Genomic DNA, 26123 nt, shown 5'->3' on the forward strand with positions numbered 1-26123 from the left:
GTTGAAAAATAAGAGAGCTTGGTGACATCAGCCAAAAAAGAAAGTCATTTCAGAGCCAAAGCAAGATGTTACATTTTGATTAAAGATTACAGAGACAAACCTTTTCTCTCTCTTTGGAAAGGCTTTGCACCAATGAGTCGCTCACAATAAGACCAAGACCAACTTTCTTATAAGATGAGAGAGTAAATATGTGGCCAGGGTGTAGTGAAGGTTGTACCCTCAGATGATTCAGAGAAAATAAACACTAGAGGGTGACTCCGCAGTTGTCTGAGGTGCGAGACCTGAGACAGCCTCGCTCTACAGATGCAGTGTCAGCCTCCACATCCCAAACCACTAATGATGCCTAAAAATCCTGAAAATACCACAGGGCCCCGAAAAGGTTGGCAGGGGAGTCTGCCTGTGATGCGTAATGTTAACTGGATGGAAGTTACAACTTATCCACACAGCCATAATCACTACATGAGGAATATATTTCATGAAAAGAACCTCACAACCCAGTTCCCAGCCTAGTTGTCCTTACCTTTACTTACTGCTGGTATTCACAAGGGATAGATAGGTGGCAGGAAGCAAACACTGATTTATTCTGTTATAGGGTCTTGTATGCAAAGAGAGAAAGAGACCATTATTTTGAGCTTCACGCGAGTCTACATGCCGTGCGTAAACACATTTGTTCAGTACCATAAAATAAGAAATAGTCATGTTGAACAGTTGTTTTCTTTGAAATAGTTACATCAAAGCTAAAAATTGTGGAACACATTGAATACAATATACATTGTTTTGTATCACAGGAAATTTTGAAATATAAATTCTAAATGAGTACTGTACTTTCTTGTACAACTTAGTCCAACTTTGTTTTGTTTTAATTATAACTTTGCAAAAATTATTTTTAATAGTGTAAGAGCTGATGCGCAAATGCTGTTAGATACGATTTTTACTAATGCACCCTTTTTTCATCATTTTTCGAAAAGTTTGACTTAGAATCTCAGTAAACGCATAATGTTACGACAACAAATTTTAAATGGGCATGCAAATTTTATTAGATTTTTTCTTACTAAAATCACAAAACATTTAACGGATAGACATTTGTCTTATGTTTTCTTGTATTTGACATTAGCACAGAAAAATATACACCATTTTAAGTGGTGGCTCAAAATCCTAATTCACTTTTCACTGGTTAATCACTCCTTTGCATATGCTCAAATCTGCGGATATTCTGATAATTTACAGGTGCATGTTTGGGCATGTCTGATCTGGAAAAACACAAGTATAAATCTACAGACATGCATGCACTGTGTGTACAAGTGCATTTGTCTTACACACCTAACCAAAAAAGCCTTGAAGGCAACAGGCACGATTATTCACTAACTATGACATGGTTTTACACATCATTGCAAATGGCCTGTCAATCATCTTCTTCAGCTGTAATTTTTTTTGTTAAATCTCCATGCATACCTAACAGAAACATAAACATACATGTCTCTATGAGCTAATTCTTTCCATTACATTCCTCTTATACCCTATTCATTGAAACTGGTGTGAACATATATCGCAAACTATGGGTGAAAAGTGAAGTTTTGCTACTGCTCCCTCTACATTTCATTAAGTACTCGTTTTATACCAGTGCACTACTGTATGTAGAACTTACATTTCTCTTATGAAAACCATCCATTTGTACAGCTGTTTTCCTTTAATTATTTTCAAACTCTGTAGGCCTAACAACAGTGCAGTGTGGTATAGTGATCCAAAAGTTTTGATTGATTGCACTGTGCAGTTATGAAGCAAGTATATAACAGTACAAATCACATTGTAACAATAGAGAATAATACAACGGATTTCCTAATGTGCTATTTGCAGAATTAAAACACCCCTAACTATTAGTTGGAACTAATTAGTCATATCTTTGCAGGATTTAAAACTCCTACATTTCAGAATCTTTATAGATTTTTAAGTCTAGTCATAAATGTGTTTATAGAAGAGTAATAGTGAATATAGTGAAATAGAGAATTCGTCACTATTGATTAGGAAATGAAAGAAACATGACAGGGTATTTAACGTCTGCAATGCGTCTAAACTAAGTTTACTTCACATGTTCTGAAAAGTGAAGCTAAAAAAATTTTTGATTGCCCCCAGTGGCTGGCTGCAGTATTGGTCATAAACTCTACCCTCTCCATGTAAACAAATGGGACAGGAGCCAAACAATCAAAAAATCTAATTACTCTTCAAATAAATATTCCCAAAGATGGTTTCCATGTAGTTTTATCATGCTTATATATGCTCAAGTGTTCGCTTTTCTAATAAGCTTAGTTTTAGTTTTAATTCATTTGATGCTATAGAAACGGGGTGTGGCATCATGATAGTGTATTTGTGATTGGGTGTTCAGGAGTTTGGGCCAAACTTTGATACTCCACTGCACAATCACTACTGCGCAGACACCGGCTCCAATTGACATCATCGGCAGAAGATGCCAGCGGCCATACCTGGGACATTTAGCATCACTTTTCAGTAAAGATGCATCATCCATCATTTTTTTTCCTTTCACAGTCTTTGATCTCAACAGTAACATATGGCACAGATTTAGTTGTATATCCTTGCATGTGTGTTTGCTAAAACAACAAACATCATATAAGCAGATTTGACTCTCTGAAAAGACTTAACGAAACAGACTTGTTTAGAACATGCTTGATGGTGCATTTGGTGTGAATCTCTGGTTAAATTGCTTTCATTCAAAAGGTTGTAAGAGATGATGGTGGTCTTTCCAAGAAGCACAACACGGTCTGCTGTCCAGGCCTGTGTATGAAATTAAAGACATAGTTCACCCAAAAATGAAATTTTTTGTCATCATTTACTCACCCTCATGTCTTTCCAAATCTGTATATGTTTCTTATGTTGAACACACACACACAAAACATATTTTGAAGAGTTTTCAAGAACCAAACAGTTGTTGGTCCCCGGGGCCGGATTTACGCATAGGCATTCTAGGTACGTGCCTATGCTCGCTCGTGCAGGGGGGGCCCAAACACAATGAAGAGATATATACTATTTTTTGTTATACTATTGGCTATCTACAACAGTAAAATAACCAAAACACCAGAAGACATTGTGCAAATGAATATAACAAACAATAGGGTAAAAAATGACAAACTATTTCCATGTCTTCCACCTTTTTTTATGTACAGAAAACACGCTTTCCTTCTCCCATTCCCTCCCACAGAAGCACACAGACAATACAGTTACAGACACACACTCGCGCACACACGCAGAGACGCGGATAAAAAATTGTTGTCAGAGCTGCTGCTGCCCCGCAAATTTATCAATAAAATAGTTTCGCAGCTGAAAAGCTATATGACATTTCTCAGTAGCGAGGTTCTTGAAGCAGTTCAACTTAAAGATTCGCTATTAGTAGACGTTGCTGCTGAATACTGCTGAGAGACGCACAGACGCACGTATTCACACGCCCTTAATCTCTCTCTCTCTCTCTCTCTGTCTTTCTCTCTCTAATAACTGCGTTAGACTGCATTAATAACTGCGTTAGCCTGCATATCAATGGCTCAAGCCTCTTTTATTAGCTCTAAAATTACGTTTTGGAATTTGCAACGGAACGTTTGCAGAAAATGAGCTAGTTCAACACACACGATATTTCAGGACGGAAACATGTCAAATGTCTTGAAACAAATCATCTGAACAATTGATATGTGATTGTGACTCCAGGCCGTTAAAATTATTAGAGAAATAATGGACTCCAGAAGTGGTACGCACCACCTATTAATGAAATGGTCTTTCTCAGTTCTCAAACAAATTAAGAACTACATTTCGATCTTGATTGACTGAACGCAAGCACTTATTGCGATAGAAAACACTGTAATGGTTTCACTGATTAAGAAATATTTTTGTTTGTTTGGGTGGTGGTAATATTAGGCTTATTATATTAATAGGAATGGGGGGCCCAAAAATTAGTTTTGCCTATGTCACGAAAAGAGGTATATCCAGCCCTGTTGGTCTCCATTGACTTCGTAGGGAAAGAAATACTATGGAAGTCAATGGAGACCATCAACTGTTTGATTACCATTCTTCAAAAGATTTTCTTCTATGTTCTACATAAGAAAGAAATTCATACAGGTTTGGAACATCATGGGGGTGAGTAAATGATGACAAAATTGTCATTTTTGGGTGAACTATTTAAGGTTGGTGCTCATATGTTAGGATACATAGGTCCTTCCAGTGGAATTGATGGGATTCGGAAAACCCATATAACAGGTGCTTGGAGGGGAGGGGTTGATAAATGAGAGGGATTTGTGTCGTCAGATGAAAAAGAGGTGGGAGTAGACTGTAAACTTTTTTATTTGAAATAACTTACACTGACTTTTAAATCCAGTTCTTTCATTTGTGAGGTCGAGCTCCCCATCATCCGATGTCAACAAAGCATGACGTCATTGCCTCGTGGCTGCTCAGGTAGATCCTCAGTAATGCCATTTCACCCCATACCTGTGTCATGATCCAGCAGATCAGGCAGCTTAGCAAACAGAAACTTGGCAAAAGCTTCCAGTAGCCCACCTGTTGTTGCTACTGTGATCCTTGTGATGAAAAGGTCCATATTGTTGCAGCATTCAAGGGCTGTCATTTCAAGCATGTCAAGGGCTCCTTCCAGGTGTGCCCAAGTGTGAGCTGGAACCAGCCCAACAGATCCCTATCTCGCTAACAACTCGCTGCCAAAACAAAGATGTGTAAGTGGTGGATAATCATGCCAAGATTTGTGTTTCATCTGTGCTATTTATGTTATGTTAATGACACATTATTCTTTGCGTGTCAATAATTGGTTTCCCCTTGAAGGCAGGGCAGATTAGCTCTAGTGTGGTGTACTGTATGTTGTCTTCACTGCTTATCAATAAAAAAACATTCAAACAAGAATAGACAACCTTTTCTCCTCCGCTCTTGCCAAAACAAATCTCTCATCATGATTTATAACTTCCAACATTTCATTGTTTTTCTTGCTTATTAAAAGTTTCATCTAGATCTTGTGAAACGTGTAAAGACTGAACAAAAATAATAGACCTGTATTCGCTCACTGCCACTGAACTTGTGCCATGTATGTCCTCTCAGAAATGTATAAAAGAAGTCTTGACTCTACTGGGCCAGCTTTAAAAGGATTGTTCACCCAGAAATGAAGATCTTGTTATCATTGACTCTTCCCCATGTTGTTCTAAACCTGAGTTACACTCTTAAAAATAAAGGTGCTTCAAAAGGTTCTTCAAGCGACGCCATAGAAGAACCATTTTTGGTTCCACAAAGAACCATTCAGTCAAAGGTTCTTTAAAGAACCATCTCTTTCTTACCTTTTTATAATCTGAAGAACCTTCTTTCGCCACAGATGTTAAAGGTTCTTTATGGAACCATTTAGACAAAAAGTTTCTTCTATGGCATCGTGAAGCACCTTTATTTTTAAGAGTGTACTTTCTTATATCAAACATCAAAGAAGATATTTTGAAGAATGTTGAATGAACAAATACTTTGGAAGTTAGTGGGGACCAGAAACTGTTTGGTTACCCACATTCTTCAAAATATCTTCTTTGGTGTTCAACAGAAGGAAAACAATTCACACAGGATTGGAACAACTCGAGGAAAATGATGACAGAATTTTTGAGTGAACAATCCCTTTAACATAATGGAACATGAATAATGGGAAAAATATTCATATTCTGGTTGAGCATGCTCAATCTCTTTCATCAGCTCGAGAGATTTTCTCTGATATTAAAAAGTTTAGAGAATAGCCAGATGCAGTAGGCTATATAAGAAAACCGGTACACTTATTCCATTTCAGAAGTATCATGATTATTAGTGCACATGCTTAGACACAATCTTTTAGCTTTCCTATTACAGCAAATGTAAATAATTAAGCCAGACTTTCAAAATCCAGCTGCCCAGTCAGGCTGGATGGACACCTTCTCCTGGGATGGTTATCACTCTCTCTCTCTCTCTCTCTCTCTCTCTCTCTCTCGTTCTGCTCTAAGTGAATGGGAGGGGCGCAGAAATCCTCGGAGTGTATAAGAAGTGCCGTTCTCACAAGCAGGGATTTTACACAGCAACTCAGGACGAACGAAATGAGCTGCCCCAGAGCCGCTACAAAATGCTGGATGGACACCTTCTCCTGGGATGGTTATCATTTACCATTATAGTGCTTCTGATCAGCTTGCCTGGACCGTGCACGGCTTACTTCGGGTAGGTAGAGGAACTCTTCCTCAATCTTTAAATGTTTTCCAAGCTTCACATTTGTAATGAATAGACTAAAGATAGATTTGAAATGTATGAATCAAAAATCATAAACGCAATCTAGGAAATGTTATGTAAACCTCTCTCCACAACAACCTGTGGAGTTCAGATTCAGTCTGAGTGATGTTTTCTAATTATAGCATGTTCGCATTAAGTCTCCAGTTAATAACTTATTTATAAATTCAATACATTTGCCCTTATTTACAAGTTCATTAAATCGTGCATATCGGCACATTTATCAATGTTTTAATTCAATAGCACGTTTTGAATGGCAGGTACTAGCCGGTCAGGTTTGTCTTTTTCATAGATGCTTGTAGAAGAATGAAAACAGACACGAGCAGCTCTCAACAGCTGTTAACAATAAAGCTATGAAGATCTCTAACCTGGTGGCCAAAACGTCTGTTCAGATCGCAGATAATATTTTTTCATCCAGCATAAACACTCGTTTTGGCACCCCCATTGCTCGCTCACTAAGTTTAATAAGAGCAAGTTCAAGAATGTGTGTTGAATTTACAGTTTCCCCAGTTCCCCCTATAAACATTCCCTTAGCATAATTTTAATTGAGGTAATTGTGATACCGCGGGAACGCCTTTGGAATATGTTCCTCTATGACGCGTGCTGCTTATTGATATTCTTCCATTACGCGCCTTCATGTTTCAAGAAACATGTGTTTAACTTTTAATCATCAGCTTTAAATCATTGTCACTTGTATCAACAAGTTTGAAACCAAGTTTGGAGGGGTTGACTGCAATGAAAGTCTTTTATATACAGACACAGAATATGTAAGTTACAGATGTACATGAGTTCATGTAATCCAAAATTATTGGACGTAATCCACAGACAGGTGTGCGTTTGATAGCCTCTTACTGTTCTAACCCAGAATTTGTAGTGATGCACAAGACAGAAATTTTTTCCCATTCAACAACTGCTCAGAAGTTCACGACACTGTATCATTATTTCTCTTGGCTCTACAGTGATGGAAGATTCTATGTAAAAAGGTGTGCTAAGGAGAGGATATTGTTAGGGAAAATCAAGGGCCAGGGCGGGAGTGGCTCCCTCAGGCCCCATTGAACATTATGAAGCAGTAAACCGGTTTGTTGGGCTGCAGTGGTTGTAGACTAGGTCTAAGCCTATTCTACCCCCTCTTAGGAAGTCAATAAATTTGATAAATGCTGGCTTGCGTTCGCATGGGTGGGACAGTACTTCACATAAAAATTTATAGTCTCCATTATTTGATCTGAAAGATTGTTATCAATTGGATTTAGCCTCTTAAGAATATCTTCCCCTTGTTTTTTGGCACATTGAATGGAAAACTCTAAACTACAATGTGTGATAATGAGCAGATATGCAGTGTCAAGAGGCTGTGTCTAATAAATGTCTTGATATTTTTAACATTCAATTTGTCATGCGTATGTGAGGCTAACTAGCCATTGTTTGAAAGTACTCAAACTTTTGCCAGTTTCAGCATTTTGACGACTTTGACGGAAACTGCTTGTGCTTCCATGTTATCGGGTCATGAAAACAAACTATGGGAAACTCATTAGTGATATACTTCACTATGGGTGTTCTTTCTTAACTCACGCAATGAGTGTTCATTTTGAATGCTGATATGGGTGTCATTTTCTAGGCTTTTTGTTGAACTCTACAGTCAAAGAAGGGGGTGACTCCTCAAGACAAGGACACAATCACAAATCAAACAAGTCATTTCAACCTTGTGCCAGAAACAGCACGAAACCATTACTTTCTGACATGTTGTCACACTTGCTTCCACTAACGTGCAAATAAATACCTTCCATGAGGCGAATGCATCTCCGGCCACTGATTTACTTAAATAGAGGGTCAATGTTGCATACCCAATTTCCCCAGTGCGGTGGAGCGTATGTGAAACTTAAACACAGTCTCTGTTTGACCTCGGTCTGTGTCTCTGAGGGTTGGGTGGGATTCCTTGCCTAGTTGAGCCGCTGCTGAAATTGTCATCCTGGCCACAAGAATGCAAAGCCTTAGTTTTTACCAGCCGTCCACTCCAGCTTGTAGCGGCAGGTGTCCAGTGTTTATTTCAGCTATATCTTATTCAACAGCAGTCACAGGCAGACCAGGTCCGGTTGGTTGGGGACAAAATGGTGGTGGAACAATGCAGCAATACGGGGGCTGCACACTTTTTGTCTAGGTGTAGAGCTCACCTTAAATAGCCTGAGGGACGAAAGGGGAAGAGGTTACGTGCTGGGAAAACATGGGGAAAATAAGCCCTGAATATCCAAGGAATGAGGTTCTTTTGTACCTGGCTTTGACAAGTTTATGCAGGAGGAAGCCAGCTGAGGAAGCCAGCCTGGGGTCACATGTGGGGAACCTGACTTGAAATGAGGGTAAAGACTGATATGTAAGAAGCTGGTTATTGCCACCTAAATTATGATTCTAGAGATGTATATTATGCTGTGTTTACATTTGAAAAGCCCAAAACTGTTGCATTGCTATCTCAACAGTAAGTTCTGACAGATGTCTTGACATTTAAAAGGAAGACTGGTGAAATGCACTCAACCTGTTAACAAGGAACTATTTAAAATCTTTATCAGTTGATAAGTTGTCAGTTGTCAGACACTTAACACCAGCTGTTGCTCACATGTTCCAAAATCCTGTGTTGAAGACGTTGGCTGCAACAAGATGCATGTGTATGTGCATTATAACCCTGTAATAAGGGCTTAACCAGTTCTGGTTCTAGTTCTGGCCCCTAGAGCCCAGTCAGAACAGGTGCAAAGCTTCCACAGTATTTTTTTAGGAAACACTTAGACTCTAGCCTTTTGCATTTGTAGATCTGCAGTGAAAGCTGTGCACTTGATTTGGTTAACTAAATAATGAGTCATGTTTTGTCACGACCTGTCCATCAGTAGGTGCAGCAGTACTTGCAGTGCCTGATGTTTCCACCAGGGGGTGGAGTCACTACTGTAAAAGCGCCTTGCTCATCAATCATCATCTGCTGCTTTATGAAACCTTAGCACAGTGGGAAATGAGTGGCAAAAACAGATATGAGCACAGAGAGCTGCGTGTCGAGGATACAGGGAGAAGGTCAACAGAGCAGCAGTTTTTTTTCAAAGGTATAGTTGTGGTCAGTTTGATCTGTTTGCGATGGCATTTTTTGGCCGCTACTCTCAGGAAAGCCCCTGTACAGAAGCAGTTTGCTGCACAAGACTTCAGATTAAATCTCCCGACTAGACTTGGGCTCGGGAATGTTGATGAGAGCGGCTGCCTGAGCTGCGGTGGATCGCCTTTCAGTGCCAGAGAATAGCACTGTCTGCAACTGAAGTTCCTCACATGTGACCACTTCCTACACACACCCACAGACTTTTTTACCGAATCATATGCATATTTTATTTAAATCAAACTTAAACTGTGTTTCACTTAACAGACACGTGATGGTCTTTTCTAAAGGCGCAACTCCACCGAGGTGTGTGTCATTGCTGGACAGCTTAACACAGTGTTTCGTTTCTACTATAAACACACTTACGATTATGAAAATTTCTTTGGCTTTCATGACATTTCAAGTAACCACTTGAAAAACGTCAATCCGTGTCTCTATATTTCTACCGGTTTGTTTTTCCTCAATGGCTTTCTCGACAAGCTGTGAGAATGGCTTTTCCCGCAGGAGTCATCCCAACCCTGCCTTGATTATATGGTATTATTGCTCTGGGGAATGTCTTTAAATGTGTTTGGCACACTTGCATCCAAACGGCTCAATAGTCTGGTAGTATGGCTCCGACCACAGATTTTTTAAGAGAGGGCGGGTCCGCTCCTGCCATAACCCAGTCAGCGGTGTGTTTTGTAGATATGTAGGCTGTTGTTGGGAATGCAGCGATGGGCATCGCAGACAGGAGCGCATTGCCAGGCAAAACCGGAAAGCCAATATGGAATCTGAATAGCTTTTGGTGGTCAAAGATTGATGAAATGACGTTAATTAGTGGCACTACCATGTCATGTGTTTTCCGTCTCCCACCACAGGCTGTTTTCCGCCACAAAGGGTTTTGGGTGGACTCTGGGCCAAAATGATCAGTGACTACGTCCAAGATTAGATTACTGAAAAACCATAAGATGACTGTGAAAACTCTGAGCTATGAACCATACATGCACATTTATTACATGGGCTGGGTGTTGATGCCAAAACAGTAGGCAAGACAAACCAAGAATGTACCTCGAGTTTGTGCTTTTTCCGTTTCATTATGCTTGCATCAAACTTGGAGTTTTTAATTAAAGCTGTTTGCCTTTTCATTTAGTCTGTTAGAGCCGCACTGCCTGCATAACGTGAACAAACAAACAAAAACACACAACCACAGATGAATGTCTCAATAGATGGTTTTGGCTATGGTAGCTTACGCGCATGAATCAGGCTTCGGTCTTTAAGACTGAACTGGGGAACAATATACTGCTAAATTATTATATAAATAAATTATATAAAAATTCAAGTACTTCAACTGGTTCCTCTAGGCATCAGTAGTAGAACTTGTGCACTCTGATTTCACAAGAGTCTCTAATATGTAGGAAAATATATATGATCTCTGTTAGCAGCAAATATAAATAACCAACTAATATAGCTTGCATTTGAAAATTAATTAGTTCTGTGAAAGGCATTTTGGTCTTTGGTTCCTCAAGGCACCAGCTGCAGTACTTGTAACTACAAGGCACACAGACTTTTCGGGAGTCTCTAATATGTAAAAAAATCTATATAATTTCCGTCAGCAGCAAATATAAATAACTGTAACTAATATAGCTGTCATTTTAAGATTAATTGGTTCCGTAAAAGACATTTCGGTCTTCTATTTGGAATGAAGATGATCAATGTATCAGCGCACCCATAGAATCAGTGTCATAGATGCCGTGTCATTATATTGTCACGCAACTTACAATAAGAACCATAAATGCTACGTTACTAAGCCCCGCAGTCAAAGCATGTTAGGATTCCCATCTTCTCGAGTCCATTTTTATGCTTTTATGGTCAGGAAAAACACATCAATAAGGGCTATGTTTGCATGTTTTTTGAAAAGGCTTTTAGTGGAAGCCCAAATGAGAGAGTGGAGCAGCTCTCGTACCTGTCACTGGGTGCTGGGGTTCTCAGTGCCATGGTGTGAGGTCGATAGGTAGAGTCATGTGGAGCTCTGTGGTGCACCCATGCTGTGCCAGTCACACAGTCACCATCGCTGAGCAGCTGACCTGTGTCGAGCCCCGTGGTTAAACCTCTTACTAATGCTAACCACACGCATGGTACTGTACGCACCAACCTACTGTGTGTGTCCTACTCTACTACCCCCACAAGTTATTTTCTTAGATATTGTGCTCTGTTAATATTGTTTCTCATAGGCACCATTGAGATTACTTAGAGTGAATGGAGACTATTGCTGTGCTGCTTCTCTGGCTAGTTTCCAAATAAAACAACCTCAGTAAATACAGGTACATTAGTGTCTCCTCAATTGTATTTCAAAAGAGAACACAACAATATGAAAAACTATGGCTATATTTGTAAAGTTAACATAATGTCTTAAAAAAAATATGTCACTTTTTTGTCACCTGAAACATGCTGGGACTGTATGTTCCAAAGCGACTTATATAATGCCGTTATTATAAGTGCACACATTTGGATTCCCGCTGAATGAGTGAGGTATATTTGCCCAAGTTTAACACATGTCCCACTCTCGGGTAGCTTCATTTTTGGGAGACACTTTATTTTGATGGTCCTTATTAGACATTCTGTTGACTATAAGTAACTTTGCAACTACATGTCAACTACTCGTCATTAAAGTATTAGTAGAGCATCTGCTTAATATCTGCTAACACTTTCTTCAGATATATGTAATCCACTGAATATGAGTAACTTTGCAACTATAGTCAACTTAGTCCATATAGCCTAACAGCCTGATAACACTATACTAATACTTTAATGACTGGTAGTTGACATGCAGTTGCAAAGTTACTTTTAGTCAACAAAATGTCTAAAGGTGACCATCAAAATAAAGTGTATTCAAGTATTCCAGTTTCGCTTCAAATAAATTCGTTTTGGCTTGGTGTTCTTATTTTATAATGAATGACACTATAAATTATATTTGTTTTATACTTATCATTCCTGTTCTGAATACTGTTAAAGTAAAATGATTTGCTATGAAGTTGAGGGAAATAAAATGCATGTTTCTAGTCTTTCTATGTTTATAAACGTTTCATTTTATTTACCGGTATTATATATTATTTCTGAAAGTAATAATAAATTTGGACACACCCCAATGCGACTTGCCTGTGTCTTTTTCTTTCAACAATGCAGTTTTGACCTGGTGTGACTTATAGTCATTTTCTGGAAAATACGGTACCTACATTCAAATATCAGTGGATTCAATTTTATTCAATTAATTTGTCATCAGATTCTTCCAAGACCAGGTATTGCTCAGGTATTAAACTAAAAACTATTTTGTTAAATGCTTAACTTGTCCCACACCATTTGTGCTACAGGCATGAACAATATCTCAACTCATGCATCTTGTTGAGGAAAGATGTACTACTACATTCCCAAGACTTAATGTATGATTTTGGCAGGTGAACTTGAGACATTTCTTTAGCAATGGTCTAGCAACAATCCACAGCATCACGCAATTATTTTTCCATAGATAATCACCAACTCAACTTTCACGCAGTGTAGCTCAACAATTGCTTGCTTATTTAAGACTGGCCTATTTTTAAAATAAATTTTAGACAAGCATCAATGACAACGTTGATATTTAATTCAAACAAAACTGAGAAATCCCCTAAGAAATTAAGCTTTCCTTTGGGATTTTCTAGGTGTTGTCCATTAACTTTTCCTTTAGATATTACACCTGGTTACAGCTGTAGTAGACTGGCAACTCTGTTAATGATTTTAAGTACATACTCAAGTGACCTTGCCAAACAAAATATTAGTGCCAAGTGAATAAACATGTCATCCTCATCCATCTGGCCCCACTAGCACATGGAAAACACTTTTCTTTGCGAAATGTTTCAAACATTCTGGAATGACTATCCGTGTCCGATTGATTTTTAGCCATCCTGTGTGTGTACATCTGCAATGTTTCTGTGTTCTGTCATGACTAGAACTGACAAATTTACAACCTGATATTTCTCAACATCTCGGCTATTGTGCCAGTGACTGGTGTTGGGAATCCAGAGAGCAAGTCTCATTAGACAGCCACAGCCCACATTGACTCTAAAGGTCATGGTGACTCGTTCACATCCTGTGTGTGTCACTCAACTGTTGCCATCATGTCCCGTCATCTTCTTGCTATTTGGGAGCACTTTGTTCTTGCAAGGCAGACAGTTCGCTGGTGAATTCACAGATAATTTTAGGGGTGCAGACTGTGTTCATTAAGATTTGTCACTTTCTGTATGCTGACTTGTATTTATTGGTCATGATTGATTCCAGTCCCAAAAATGATAATCAAAGAACTGACTACAATGCATTTTTGTCAAATTTGTGTTAAGAACTTTAGAGAAAGATGGAAAAGTCTTGAGTAATTTACCACTAGGTTTTAGTTAGGGTCATTCTCAAACATTTAATTGTTTAAGCCATTATAGTAATGTGCAACGTATGGTTAAAGTACTTATATATAGTATATATATATATATATATATATATATATATATATATATATATATATATATATATATATATATATATTAGGGCTGTCAGTTCAGTTAACACGTTAACTTAATTAGTTCTGAAAAAATAATGCGATTCAAACATTTTAATACTGTTAACGCACTGGCCCCGCCCCCAGACCTGTACGTCATCTTACATTTCATACAGTTGACAAATATGATGCACGTCATCTTACATTTCATACAGTTGACAATTATGAGGCAGAACAACAACTCAATTCAAGATATTGGTGCAAAAATGCTCCTGTATGAGCATTTGTCTCATATTTATATCATACGATATCATGAGCAGGGAGGGCAGTATTACGTGAGTGCTAATTTTGTCCCGAATATCATGAGTTTAAATGTGATTTTATACAACAGTTCAGTAAATAAGAAGTTGATGTTGTGTTATATTTTAAACACAATATTAGGTTTTTGCAAAATTTTGCAGAGAACATATTACCTTTAAAGCCACAGCAGAATTGTTGTGCGTCTCTGAGCAACACAGCGGTGTTTAGTTTCTGAATGAATCCGCGTTTTGAATGAATCGTGTGAATCAATGATTCAAAGTCCCATTCATAAAATGAGCCGTTTACTGAATTCCTGAATGAATCATTCGATTGATTGAACGAATTGAATGAATGAATGAGTGACTCATAAAGACATTTACCACCACCTGCTGGCAGATTTAGTATCTTAGTTATAGTATAATTTCATAAAAAATTTTTTTTTTACATAAAAACATTAAAGGGATAGTTCACCCAAAATCTTTTAATTCTGTCATCATTTATTGACCTTCATGTTGTTTCAGACTTTCTTTTGTGGAACATAAAGGAAGGTATTTTTGAAGACTGTTGTAACAAAGCTGTTTTGGTTACCAATGACTTTCATTGTATGAAGATAAAATACTGAGATGTTTCTTAAATTATTTTCTTTTATGTTCCATAGTTTGAGTTAGGCCGTTGTAGCCTAAATGTTTATGTGTAATACATTTTATGTTGAATCAAATAAAATATTTCTTTCTAAACCAACAATGTGTAATGTCTACTTGATACTTTCTCATTTAACACAAAAATAGCTTTAAATAATCTTTTGTGGGTATTCTCAGTCAAATTTATTTTGCGATTAATTAATCGGCACATCATGCAATTAATTAGATAAAGAAAAATTATATATATATATATAGCGGGTAAAATAAGTATTGAACACATCATTATTTTTCTCAGTAAATATATTTCTAAAGGTGCTGTTGACAAGAAATTTTCACCAGATGATGGTAACAATCCATGTAATTCATGCATACAAAGAAAACAATACAAATAAGTTCAGAAATTAAGTTCCGTGTAATAAAAGGGAATGACCCAGGGAAAAAGTTTTGAACACGCTTACTGAAATGTAATACTTCGTACAGAAGCCTTTGTTGGTAATGACAGCTTCAATGACAGCTTTACTTTCTTTCTCTGAAACCAAATGAGAGTTTCCTTGGCTGTGTTTGGGATCATTGTCTCGCTGGAATGCCCACCCTCATTTCATCTTCATCATCCTGGTAGATGGCAGCAGATATTTATCAAGAATGTCTCTGTACATTTTTCCATTCATCATTCCTTCAATTATATGAATTTAGCTGAGTTTTGGGGTGATGTGCCGTGCCATTTGGCCACCAAACATGGTGTGTATTATGGCATCCAAAGAGTACAATTTTTGTCTCATCTGACCAGACTATATTCACCCAGTATTTCACAGGCTCGTCTAAATGTTTTGCAGCAAACTTTAAACAAGCTTCAACATGCTTTTTCTTCAGCGATAGAGCCTTGCGTGGTGAGCGTGCATACAGGCCATGGCGGTTGAGTGCATTACTTATTGTACTTATTATTTTCTTTGAAACAATTGTACCTGTTAATTCCAGGTCTTTCTGAAGCTCTCCACAAGTGATCCTTGGCTCTTGGATAACTCTTCTGATCATTATTTTCACTGCTCTGTCAGAAATCTTGTGAGGAGCACCTGGTTGTGGCCGGTTTATGGTGAAATTATGTTCTTTCCACTTCCGAATTATGGCCCCAACAGAGCTCACTGGAACATTCAGAAGTATAGAAATCCTTCTCTAACCAATGCCATCAGTATGTTTTGCAACAATAAGGTTGCAAAGGTCTTGAGAAAGCTCTTTGCTTTTGCCCATCATGAAATGTTTCTTGTGTGACACGTTGGTCATGAGACACCTTTTTATAGGCCATCAGTTGGGACTGAACCAACTAATATTAATTTCCACTGACAAGAGGCAGGATTGCTTTCTAATTACTGATAGATTTCAGCTGGTGTCTTGGCTTTCCATGCCTTTTTGTACCTCTTTTTCTTCATGTGTTCAATATTTTTTCCCTTTGTCATTCTACTTTATTACACAGAACTTAATTTCTGAAATTATTTGTTTTGCTTTCTTTGTATGTATGGATTACTTGGATTGTTACCGACATCTGGTGAAAATTTCATGTCAACAGCACCAAATGTCAACAATTCTGTGTTTTTCTGTCAGTATGGGATGCTGTGTGTACATTAATGAGGAAAAAAAATTAACTTAAATGATTTTAGCAAATGGCTGCAATATAACAAAGAGTGAAAAATTTAAGGGGGTCTGAATACTTTCCGTACCCACTGTATATGAAGAGTTCATTTGCAAAAACTGATAACTCCATTTTAATTTTTTTTTTCAGAAATCACGTTTTTTTTTATTGCGCATTCCAAGTAATATCAATGAAACTGCAGTTGGGTTGTTTTGATTAAGTAATAATAACTTAAACAAATACAGGTAATTTACTAAATTAAGGTTCAATGAAAGTATGTTTTCTTTTGAACATATTAAAAGTTAGTTTTATAGCAAAAGCAGATAACTCCAACAGTCGTTTTTTGGCAAAAGCAGATAACTCCACATTTCATGTTTTAGAGTTTTAAAAAAACACTTGTTTAATCTTTGTAATCTCCTCAGATGACAATGTAGATGCCTGACAAACGTTGTTGTTGTTGTGATCATAAACTGTATGAATGTGATTACACGCAATACACGGAGCATTTCCCTCACCATTGTAACGCGCTGCTTTTGCAAGGTTCCGTGAAAACGTTTCAGCGTTTATTTTCCTTTTTCGCCCTGAAGAAGATATCACAGGTTCATCAAGCTCGTCGAAATTATCCATCCTCGATCACTTTTAGTAAGCTTTGACGAAACTCCTCTCAGCTAGCACGTCTTTTCAAAGGGAAAGTAGCCTTGTCATCTGACCTGAATACAGCGCGCTGATTCGCTAAAACGGACTTATCGGCTTCTGTTCAAAAACAACAAGGGCACTTGTCGGCTTCTGCAGTTTTTGACAAAACTTGTTTAGGGATCAGATCGCGCTATAAGTGGAGAAAAATGCACGGCAATCAGCTCTTTTTTTTTTTTACTGCCGTTTATCGTTTTTTTTGCAAATGAACTCTTCATATATATATATACAGTATATATATATATATATATATATATATATATATATGCTTCACAATTCAGAAACGTATAAACAATAAACACATCCAGCAAGTCTATTACGATATATCCACCTGTCAAACCAGTAATTACTAACCTGTAACGCTAACCGCACCCCACAGGTAAACATTCGCTTGAGCATGATCATTATGAAAGGAGTCATTAGGATTTTTTGGCTGCCACACGTGGGGGCGGAAAGATGTAAAACAGGCAGCCACTGCTGCTTGGCTGGATCAACCACTTTTGCTTTCCTGCTGGGTCAAGCCAGCCAAACTCTAGATGGGACTCCAGCACTGCAACCTGAAATTCATCTAGCTCTCTGAAGGAGATGTTCTCCTACCCCTGGAGTAGGAGGAGGTGTTTTCAGAACCCAACAGAGGAGGTGTTCTTTTTCTAGTGGAGTGTTTCTCAACAAAGTCAGCTCAGACAGGGTCAGGGTTGGAGGCCACAGGTTCATTTCACTGACACTGAGCAGATATTGTGCAATTACAATTAGCTTGCTATCTTTCTGGTATCTATAACATTCATTGTGATGTGTGAAATGTCATTAAAGCATCTTGAAACACTCTGTCTGAACGAACATCGTGGACCAACGCTAAATCCATCTTGCTGACATATCTGTTGAGATCTGGCTACGATTGCCATGTTTTTGTCCAGAGAATTGAAGAAGTGCATTCCAAGCCAAATCAGAAACACGAATGGACTCCATGAAGGTTTTTGTTTGGTTTGTGCGAGTAACTCACACTTTTCCTCACATCTGTCTTTGTTTTGGGTTACACTGGTAGACAGGTGGGGGGTGTCTGAGAAGAGGCTTTGTTTGGGGTCAACAGCTGGGGGGAATGATTGGCATGCATTTGAAGTAATTGGGGACCCTGACTTGCCTGCCGAGAGACCACACAACCAGCAAGCCCAAACTCGCTGAAAGCAAGTTCGCTTTGTCTATGTTCGAGACTGTTATGTGTGTGTGAGGACTTGTTTTTGTGGTGGGATCAAAATAGTGACATTGAGTGTTGCTGTGTAGTTTGTTTGCAGATATTTACTATAAACACTACAAGTTACAAACTCACTAAGTGCACAAAAAATGTAAATTAATAGGTCACCCAAAAATGAAAATGTACTCACCCTCAGGCTATCCAAGATGTACAGTTTGTTCTTCATCGGAACAGATGGGAGTAATTTAGCTTTGCATCACTTGCTCACCAATGGATCCTCTGCAGTAAATGGGTGCCGTCAGAACGAAAGTCCAAACAGCTGATAAAAACATCACAATAATCCACATGAAATGAAAAGCTGCATGTTTGTGAGAAACAAATTCATAATTAAGACATTTTAACTGACTAGTCCATACAGGGCCATCCTTAGCTGATGCGGAGCCCCCCTTGGTCCATTCGCAATTGCATTCCCCCTTGGTCCGTTAGTGATCGTGATCCTGGGGGGGAGGGCCGTTCGCCACGGGGCCCCCTCAAGTGCGGGGGCCGGTGCGACCGCACCAGTTTCACCCCCCTAAGGACGGCCCTGAGTCCATAATATTTATTAAACTTAATAATCATAAACTTTCTCTGGTGAAAAAGTCCATCCTTGTCCTTTCACACCAAAATCCTCTGACATATTTGTTTTAAACTTTTTTGGACTCTTTGCTTGTAAACAATGCTTGATCTCTGGATATTTCTCTCCTGATTCAGATAAGATGACTTTTTCACTAGAGAAAGCAATATTATGAATAGAGGACACTATTTAATTTGATTTGATTTGACTTTAATTTAACATTGTTACAAAGTGGACTTTTTTAAAAAGTGCACATAGTCATAAAAGTGTACTCTCAGTGGCATTTTATTTCATTAATATTATCTGCAAGTACATTTAAAAAAAAAAAGTAAACTTTAAAGATTTGAAAGCATGTTGAAGGTCACGGGAGTGATGTAAGCAGACGATAAACAAGCTCCTCCCGAACTTTTGTTTAGTAGTCCATATCTCAAACTTTTAGTGTTCTGAGTGTGATTAGTTATACTGTGTCTCTTCCCATCTGTTTTCTATAATCTCTCGCCCATACTACGAACGACATCAGGTTTTTAATGTTATCCACTGACCTTTCCTCTCCCACAGGAGCCTTTTCTTTTCCCAAATGGTCTCTTCTCTTCTGACATCATGTTGTTTGTGAGCCAAACAATTGCATAGCTCACATGCAACACTTACCGTTATGGTGCATGCAAATAACTTTTTAACAGAAGGTCATGATCTTGAGCTTGTGAATGGAATGTCACTCATTTGTCATGTAATGGACAGCGAGCAGAGAGAATGGCAAAGTTTGAAACCCCATTTCCACACAGCGGTGTGGAAACATTGCAATTCAGTGTGATCGTGTTTCTGTGGACAACATAAACAGATGTCTTTTACATTCAGAAAAAGCACTTGAGGAGAAGGAGCTGAAGGAAATGTATCCATAAATAGGTTTTAATTTTGTAGTAGTGTTAGTTATTCTTGTCTGTTTTTTGTTAATAAAATTGTGTTGATAATACGGAAAGAGGCTCTACAAGTTGCAGATATCTTACAAATCCTTCAGATTGGTCAGCTAACAAACTTCCTCCAATTTGCAATTTATTTACTTCCTTGATTGGTCTTTTACTCTTGAGGTGAAATTCCTTAGCAGGGACCCGCGGTAAAAGAGAGAAGAGTCACCTGATGCTCCCATACTCACCTCAAGTGACATGTAACCAAAACTCATAACATTAATTTGGTGCCACATGTGAGAACCACTGTCATGTGGTGTCAGCATACAGTAACGTTAGTATTTGACTTAGCAAATCATCAGGTTTACAGAAAAGGGCATAATTTGCTTTACTGCAATACACTGTAGAGTTTCCCTGTGTCTCAGTTTCTTCTTTGAAATATACACTGCTGCTCATCCGTTATTCATAAACACTTTATTGCAAGGTCTAATCACAAATATGCTGAACAGAGTTTAGAACAAACAACAACTTTAACCTGGCAAGAACCTCCAGAGTGTGTAATGAACTATTTAAGTTCAACCCTCACCACGGAAAATGCATATGAAGGTTATGTCACGGGTAATATGAAGTGCTGACAATAATAAAAAAAGGGGCAAACAAGCCCCAGAGCGCTGAGCGACAGAACTGCAGCAAAGACTCTTGTGAGAGAGCATGATGGAAAAAGCCAAGTGGTGAAAAATCATACAACCCTAAAGATAACATACCAGTGCTGTTAGAATCTCATGCCGTTTGTGAACACCTGTAATAAAAACTGCAAATGGTCTGGGACTCATAATAGGAGTCAGGTCAAATTTATTTGTGTAGCGCTTTTCACAATACACATCTTTTTAAAAGAAGCTTTACAGTAAGTCATAATGTTTTGGCTATAATATCTTAAATCTTTAACATAGATCACTTTTTAGAGCTGGATAATATGGTGATATATAACAATGGTATAAATGATCCTTCAAATTTAGATTTAGCTGAAGTATATTTATTGAATTAATTTTGTGTAGCAGATACATTGCCTGAACATTCCAATGTAAGTCTATCTCTTTTACCAGAAGAGCAATTTATGACATTTTAAATAAAAAATATTACAAGCTAATTTTTTTTTAAGTCAAAACATTGACATGGGTGAATAGTTCACAGGATGATCTATAATATGCATTTACGTCTTATTAAAATATAAATATTAATCTGTTTTGTTTGAGGCAAGAGTAAGTAGTTCTTAAAAAGTAATAATTAATATGAAATAAGATACATTTTCATTTCAAATAGTAACATCTCGGTACACAGACAACACAAATAGACAGAATTATTATATTGTGATGACTATATTTATTATGGTTGAAAATGACTCATATCATGATAAGGATTTTGGTCATGTGTATTCTGAGTTTTTTTAGTGTCCATATACTCTTATTTTGATTATTTCTGTGGGCCCTTAGCTTTTTTATATTCCTTTGTATCACATTTACTGTGTTCACGTTTGTTACCTTAGTTCCTAATTTTATTTTATATATACACTATATCAGCCACAATAACAAAAGCGCTGTCCAATATCATGTAAATCCCCCTTGTGCTGCCAAAACAGCTCTATGTCGTAGACTCCACAAGACCTCTGAACGTGTCCTGTGGCGTCTGACACCAAGGCAATAGCAGCAGACCCTTTAAAGGAATAGTTCACCCAAAAATGAAAATTATCCCATAATTTACTCACCCTCGAGCTATCCTAGGTGTACGTGCCTTACTTCTTTCGGACAAACATCCCGTCATATGTCGTAACTCGACTCTCTCGTGAACGCATGTACAGTAGTTGCTGGAATCCAGTGATAATAGATTATAAAGTTTTAAATATGGATTTTTTTCTTACATTCTTCCCCATTGATTCACTTCAGAAGGCATTCATTAACCCAATGGAGTCGTATGGATTACTTTTATGATAGATGGGTGTGCTTTTTGGAGCTTCAAAAACTCAGGCACTATTCACTGTCATTAGAAAGCTGGGAAGAGCCAGGATATTATTTAATATAACTCCGATTGTATTCATCTGAAAGAAGAAAGGCATATACATGGATGGCTTGAGGGTGAGTAAATTATCATTTTCATTTTTGGGTGAACCATTCCTTTGAATCCTGTAAATAGTGAGGTGAGGCCTCCATGGATTGGATTACACAAATTATCGTTACACAAATGGATTGAAATCTGGGGAGTTTGGAGGCCAAGGCAACACCTTGAACTCTTGTTCCTCAAACCATTCCTAAACTATTTTTGCAGTGAGGCAGGATGCACAATCGTGCTAAAAGAGGCCACAGCCAACAGGAAACACTATTGCCTTGAAGGGGTGTCTGTGGTCTGCAGCAATCTTTAGGTAGGTGGTGCATGCCAAAGAAACATAAATGCCAGGACCCAAGGTTTCCCAGCAGAAGATCTGGTTTAAAAGATAACATGACTCATCAGACCAGGCAAACTTCATCCATTGCTCCATGGTCCAATTCAGACACTCAGTGGTGGACATGGGTAATCTTGGGAACTCTGTTCGTTCTGACACCTTTCTATCATGGCCAGCATTAAGTTTTCAGTAATTTGAGCTACAATAGCTCTTCTGTGTAATCGGACCAGACTGGGTAGCCTTCGCTCTCCATGTGCATCAGTGAGCCTTGGGTGCCCATGACCCTGTCACCGGTTCACTGGTTGTCCTTTCTTGTCCCATTTTTGGTAGGTACTAACCACTGCATACAGCCCACAAGATTGGTTGTTTTGGAAATGTTCTGACCCAGTCGTTTAGCCATCACTATTTGGCCCTTGTCACTCAGATCTTTTCGCTTGCCCATTTTTTCCTCTGTCCAACACATGAAATTCAAGAACTGGCTGTTCACCTGCTGCCTAATATATCCCACCCCTTGACAGATGCCATTGAAATGATACAATCAATGTTTTTCACTTCACCTTTCAGCGGTTTAATGTTGTGGCTGATCAGTGTATAGCACTCTATTTCAATAATTTAATAGTCGGTTCTTATTTGATACGGTGGGTTGATATTGGTTGGTTCTTTTTTTGAACATTTGATGGTTAAACTGTTTAGCTGTTATATTTGCTTTTGCCTTCCTCTGAACAGAATATTAAAAAAAGGGCTGCACTCTGTCTTAAAATTGCATTTGTCAGATGTGTTCAGCTGACTTCTCAGAAAAGTTAGCAAGCTAGTCTGTTAGTCTGGAACTCAATTTTTCAGTTTCCTCTGGTTTTTTATTTTTTTTTGAGGCAAATTCGTCTTATATTGCAGACGGGATTTCACATCCGTACCCTGTGTACAGTATATTTGTAGAGACCCATAACACAAACCTTGCAGCAATAAACATAAATCTCACAAGAGTTTAAAAGAATGAGGTTCTAGACATAACCCTATTTTTCCTGCAATGTTTAGTTCCAACTCTAATCAAACAAACTTTAACCAGTCAGTCAAGGTCTTTGAGTTCACATGAAAATGACAGGTGTGTTAGAGCAGGGCTGGAACTACATTCTCTGGGAAGGTGGATTGAACATTTCTGATTTGGAAGAACAAGAGATAATATCATTTACTGTACCCCCCCCCCCAGTAGTTAGTGTATTGGCAGCAAATTCTGTTGTAGCACAAAACCATTTGTCTCCTTCCTACTGATGCATCTCTGATCAATCTGATGGACAGAGTCCTGCTCTGTGTTCACAGATTACATATCTCTGTCTCTGAAATGCACACACATACACAGATTGAACATAGTGGTCATCTAAAAAACAAGATTTTTTGACGATCTGTTGTGTAATTAGTAATTAGTACTTAGTACAAAGAGTTTTTTTTACTTGTTTGTGAAAAAAAATACCAAAGCAATTTCAAATACTAATAATAATGTAGCATCAGACATATTGTTGAGTGGAGTCAGCCTTGACAGCAGTGACAACCTGTTGGGATTTAACATTCGCTCACTGCCATGTTGACAAGTACACAATTATTCATAATCATCATTCATACGAATGGGAGATGTAATAACACTGATTATTCTGGGTGTAGTCCTACCTTAAATTTTAAATAGGTAATTGTCTTTTTGATAGAAGTTTTGCAACACTCGATATGTCAGCTTTAGTTACAGCAAGTTCTTAATAAGTCCTGTCTAACAGTTAAAACAGCCGGTTTGTTTACTTCAAAATGTGCATGTGGACAAGCTGGAAAGTCTAAAAAAATATTATTTATGTATTTCTTTCCTTCTTTTTTCCCCCGATTTTATTCCTTATAAAAATTGTTATTGAAACATAATTTTAACATTTTACCATACAGTTACCATAACATGAATCATTTTAAATATGCTGAATGGAGAGTAAGATTTTGCAGTTGCCAGCGAGGGGAAGATTTACCCTGAATAAAATCATGAAAATGAGCTGTGTGAAGATTCTTCAAACATTCTCTTCTTTATGTTCTATGGAAATAACGTGGTTTTGGAACTGAATGAGGTTTAGTAAATAATGAAATGGCAAGTTTCCTTTTTGGGTGATCTATTGCTTGAAGAAGTAAAAGGTTTGTCCAGAGATAAAACTTCAATGTAAGATTTATTGCTAGTCTCTGTTGACATACTGTAGACACTGTGAGTGGTCTGTCAAATCTATACAGTTTTGGAAAAGGAACACACATAAAAGCTCACACATAGCTGAGGTGACTTCATCTTTCAAAAGCCTGAATACTTGACTGCTCTCCATTCTCACACATCCAGGCTTGCCCTCCAGCACTCTGGGTAAAAGGCTAAAAATACTGGGCTGTAAGCCATCGCCAGTAGCCCAGGGATTAGTGGAGCTCAGTGTCTCTGGCAGCTCTCCAGTTCCATAGTAGCTTTTGTGTTTCAGATAGAAGCATGTCTCAAAGACTTCTCAGAGGCCAGACATGAAATTTCTGTTTTGTTTCTGTGAGATCTGTCAGTTTCTTCGCAGTTGCTTGAATTCTTACAGCCCAACATATCTCTGGTCTGCATATTATTGGCTGATAATGAACTCTTAATCCTAATTTGGTACAATATGTTTTGGGCCTCATACAATGACTGCATTACTAAAGTTTCAGGCATAGCCATTAGAAAGTATAAAGTTGATTAATCAATACAGCCATGAACAATACATCTATTTTAAAGCTTTAGTTTAACTGTTGTGTCTTTGATAATAATTAAGCAATGGCTGCCTGTGAGTGATTGCAGTTTGTACCAAATGTGTACCATTAGTATTTCTTTGAAATGAAGTTTGATACTAATGAATGAATTTCACTTGTAGTGTTAAACACGGCTGTTGCAGAGGGATAAACTGTCATTATAAAATAAGCTATGGATGTGGGTGTTGTTAATATGCCTTGGCAAGTCTTTGCTTGCCTAGTTTCTGTTCCTTAACTTGTCAATAGATGTCAAATTGCTGCAGTAAACAGATTCCTTACACTTAGCTTCAGCTTACAAAGATTGTGTTTGTGTTCATTTAAACAAGCTGAACTCATGCCTCGTCAGGGCTCCCGAGAGAAATGTCTCACAGACCTGCTGAAATCGGTGTTATGTGTTCAGAATTTCCCTTTAGTACTTGGAAATGAAACCTGTAGACTGTATTTTTGGCTCTCTAACCATTTGCATCATATATTTTATTTTGTCAGCTTCTCTGCAGAAGCGTCATTGCACTTGTTTGCTTATTGAGGTTACACTTCCAGTCTGCCTTCTCGTCTGAGCTGTACAAGAAGACATCGCAAGTATATTATAGCCACTATATGAGGATGCAGTTATAATGGAAAGATACACTTTGCTGAGGAATTGAACATTCCTTTTTTCCATTTCCAGAGAACCGTAGTATGCTGGTATGTTGAGGGTGGTCTCTCTGCGAGCCAGGATATTACAGGATCACACAGGCAAGCCACAAGCGTGTCTAATGTCCTAATTGGATTATGCAGTCATGGTTCCTTGACAGCAAATTATTCGAACAACCTGAACCCCTCGTGTTTTCAAGAGATGACAAATAATGTAAGACAGCATTTTGGCATACACCTCATAATTAACTCCACTCGAAAATGTTCAGACGATATCGCCAGGTAGTATGTGACCACGTAGGTCAAGCTCATTCATGAAGCGATCAAGAACTTTGTGGTCATGGCTGAGCACCCCACACATTCGCTTAAAAAATTCCTGGGAAAAGCAGCTGAAGTTACTCTTTTTTTCCCCCTCAGAATCCCCCCATTT

The 26123-nt window shown here is 38.1% G+C and overlaps 1 protein-coding gene across 1 annotated transcript in view; it reads left to right on the forward strand.

The window, feature by feature from the left end:
* Window positions 1–6088: 6088 nt before the first annotated feature.
* wnt9a (wingless-type MMTV integration site family, member 9A) overlaps window positions 6089–26123 on the forward strand; it is a 29410-nt gene continuing 9375 nt past the window's right edge. The window contains exon 1 of the mRNA XM_016283753.1: window positions 6089–6213. Coding sequence (XP_016139239.1) covers window positions 6122–6213 — 92 coding nt within the window. The 5' untranslated portion in view covers window positions 6089–6121. The remainder of the gene's footprint in view (window positions 6214–26123) is intronic.

The sequence above is a fragment of the Sinocyclocheilus grahami genome, unplaced genomic scaffold (genome assembly GCF_001515645.1).
Source record: "Sinocyclocheilus grahami isolate Dianchi unplaced genomic scaffold, SAMN03320097.WGS_v1.1 scaffold176.1, whole genome shotgun sequence".
NCBI lineage: Eukaryota > Metazoa > Chordata > Actinopteri > Cypriniformes > Cyprinidae > Sinocyclocheilus > Sinocyclocheilus grahami.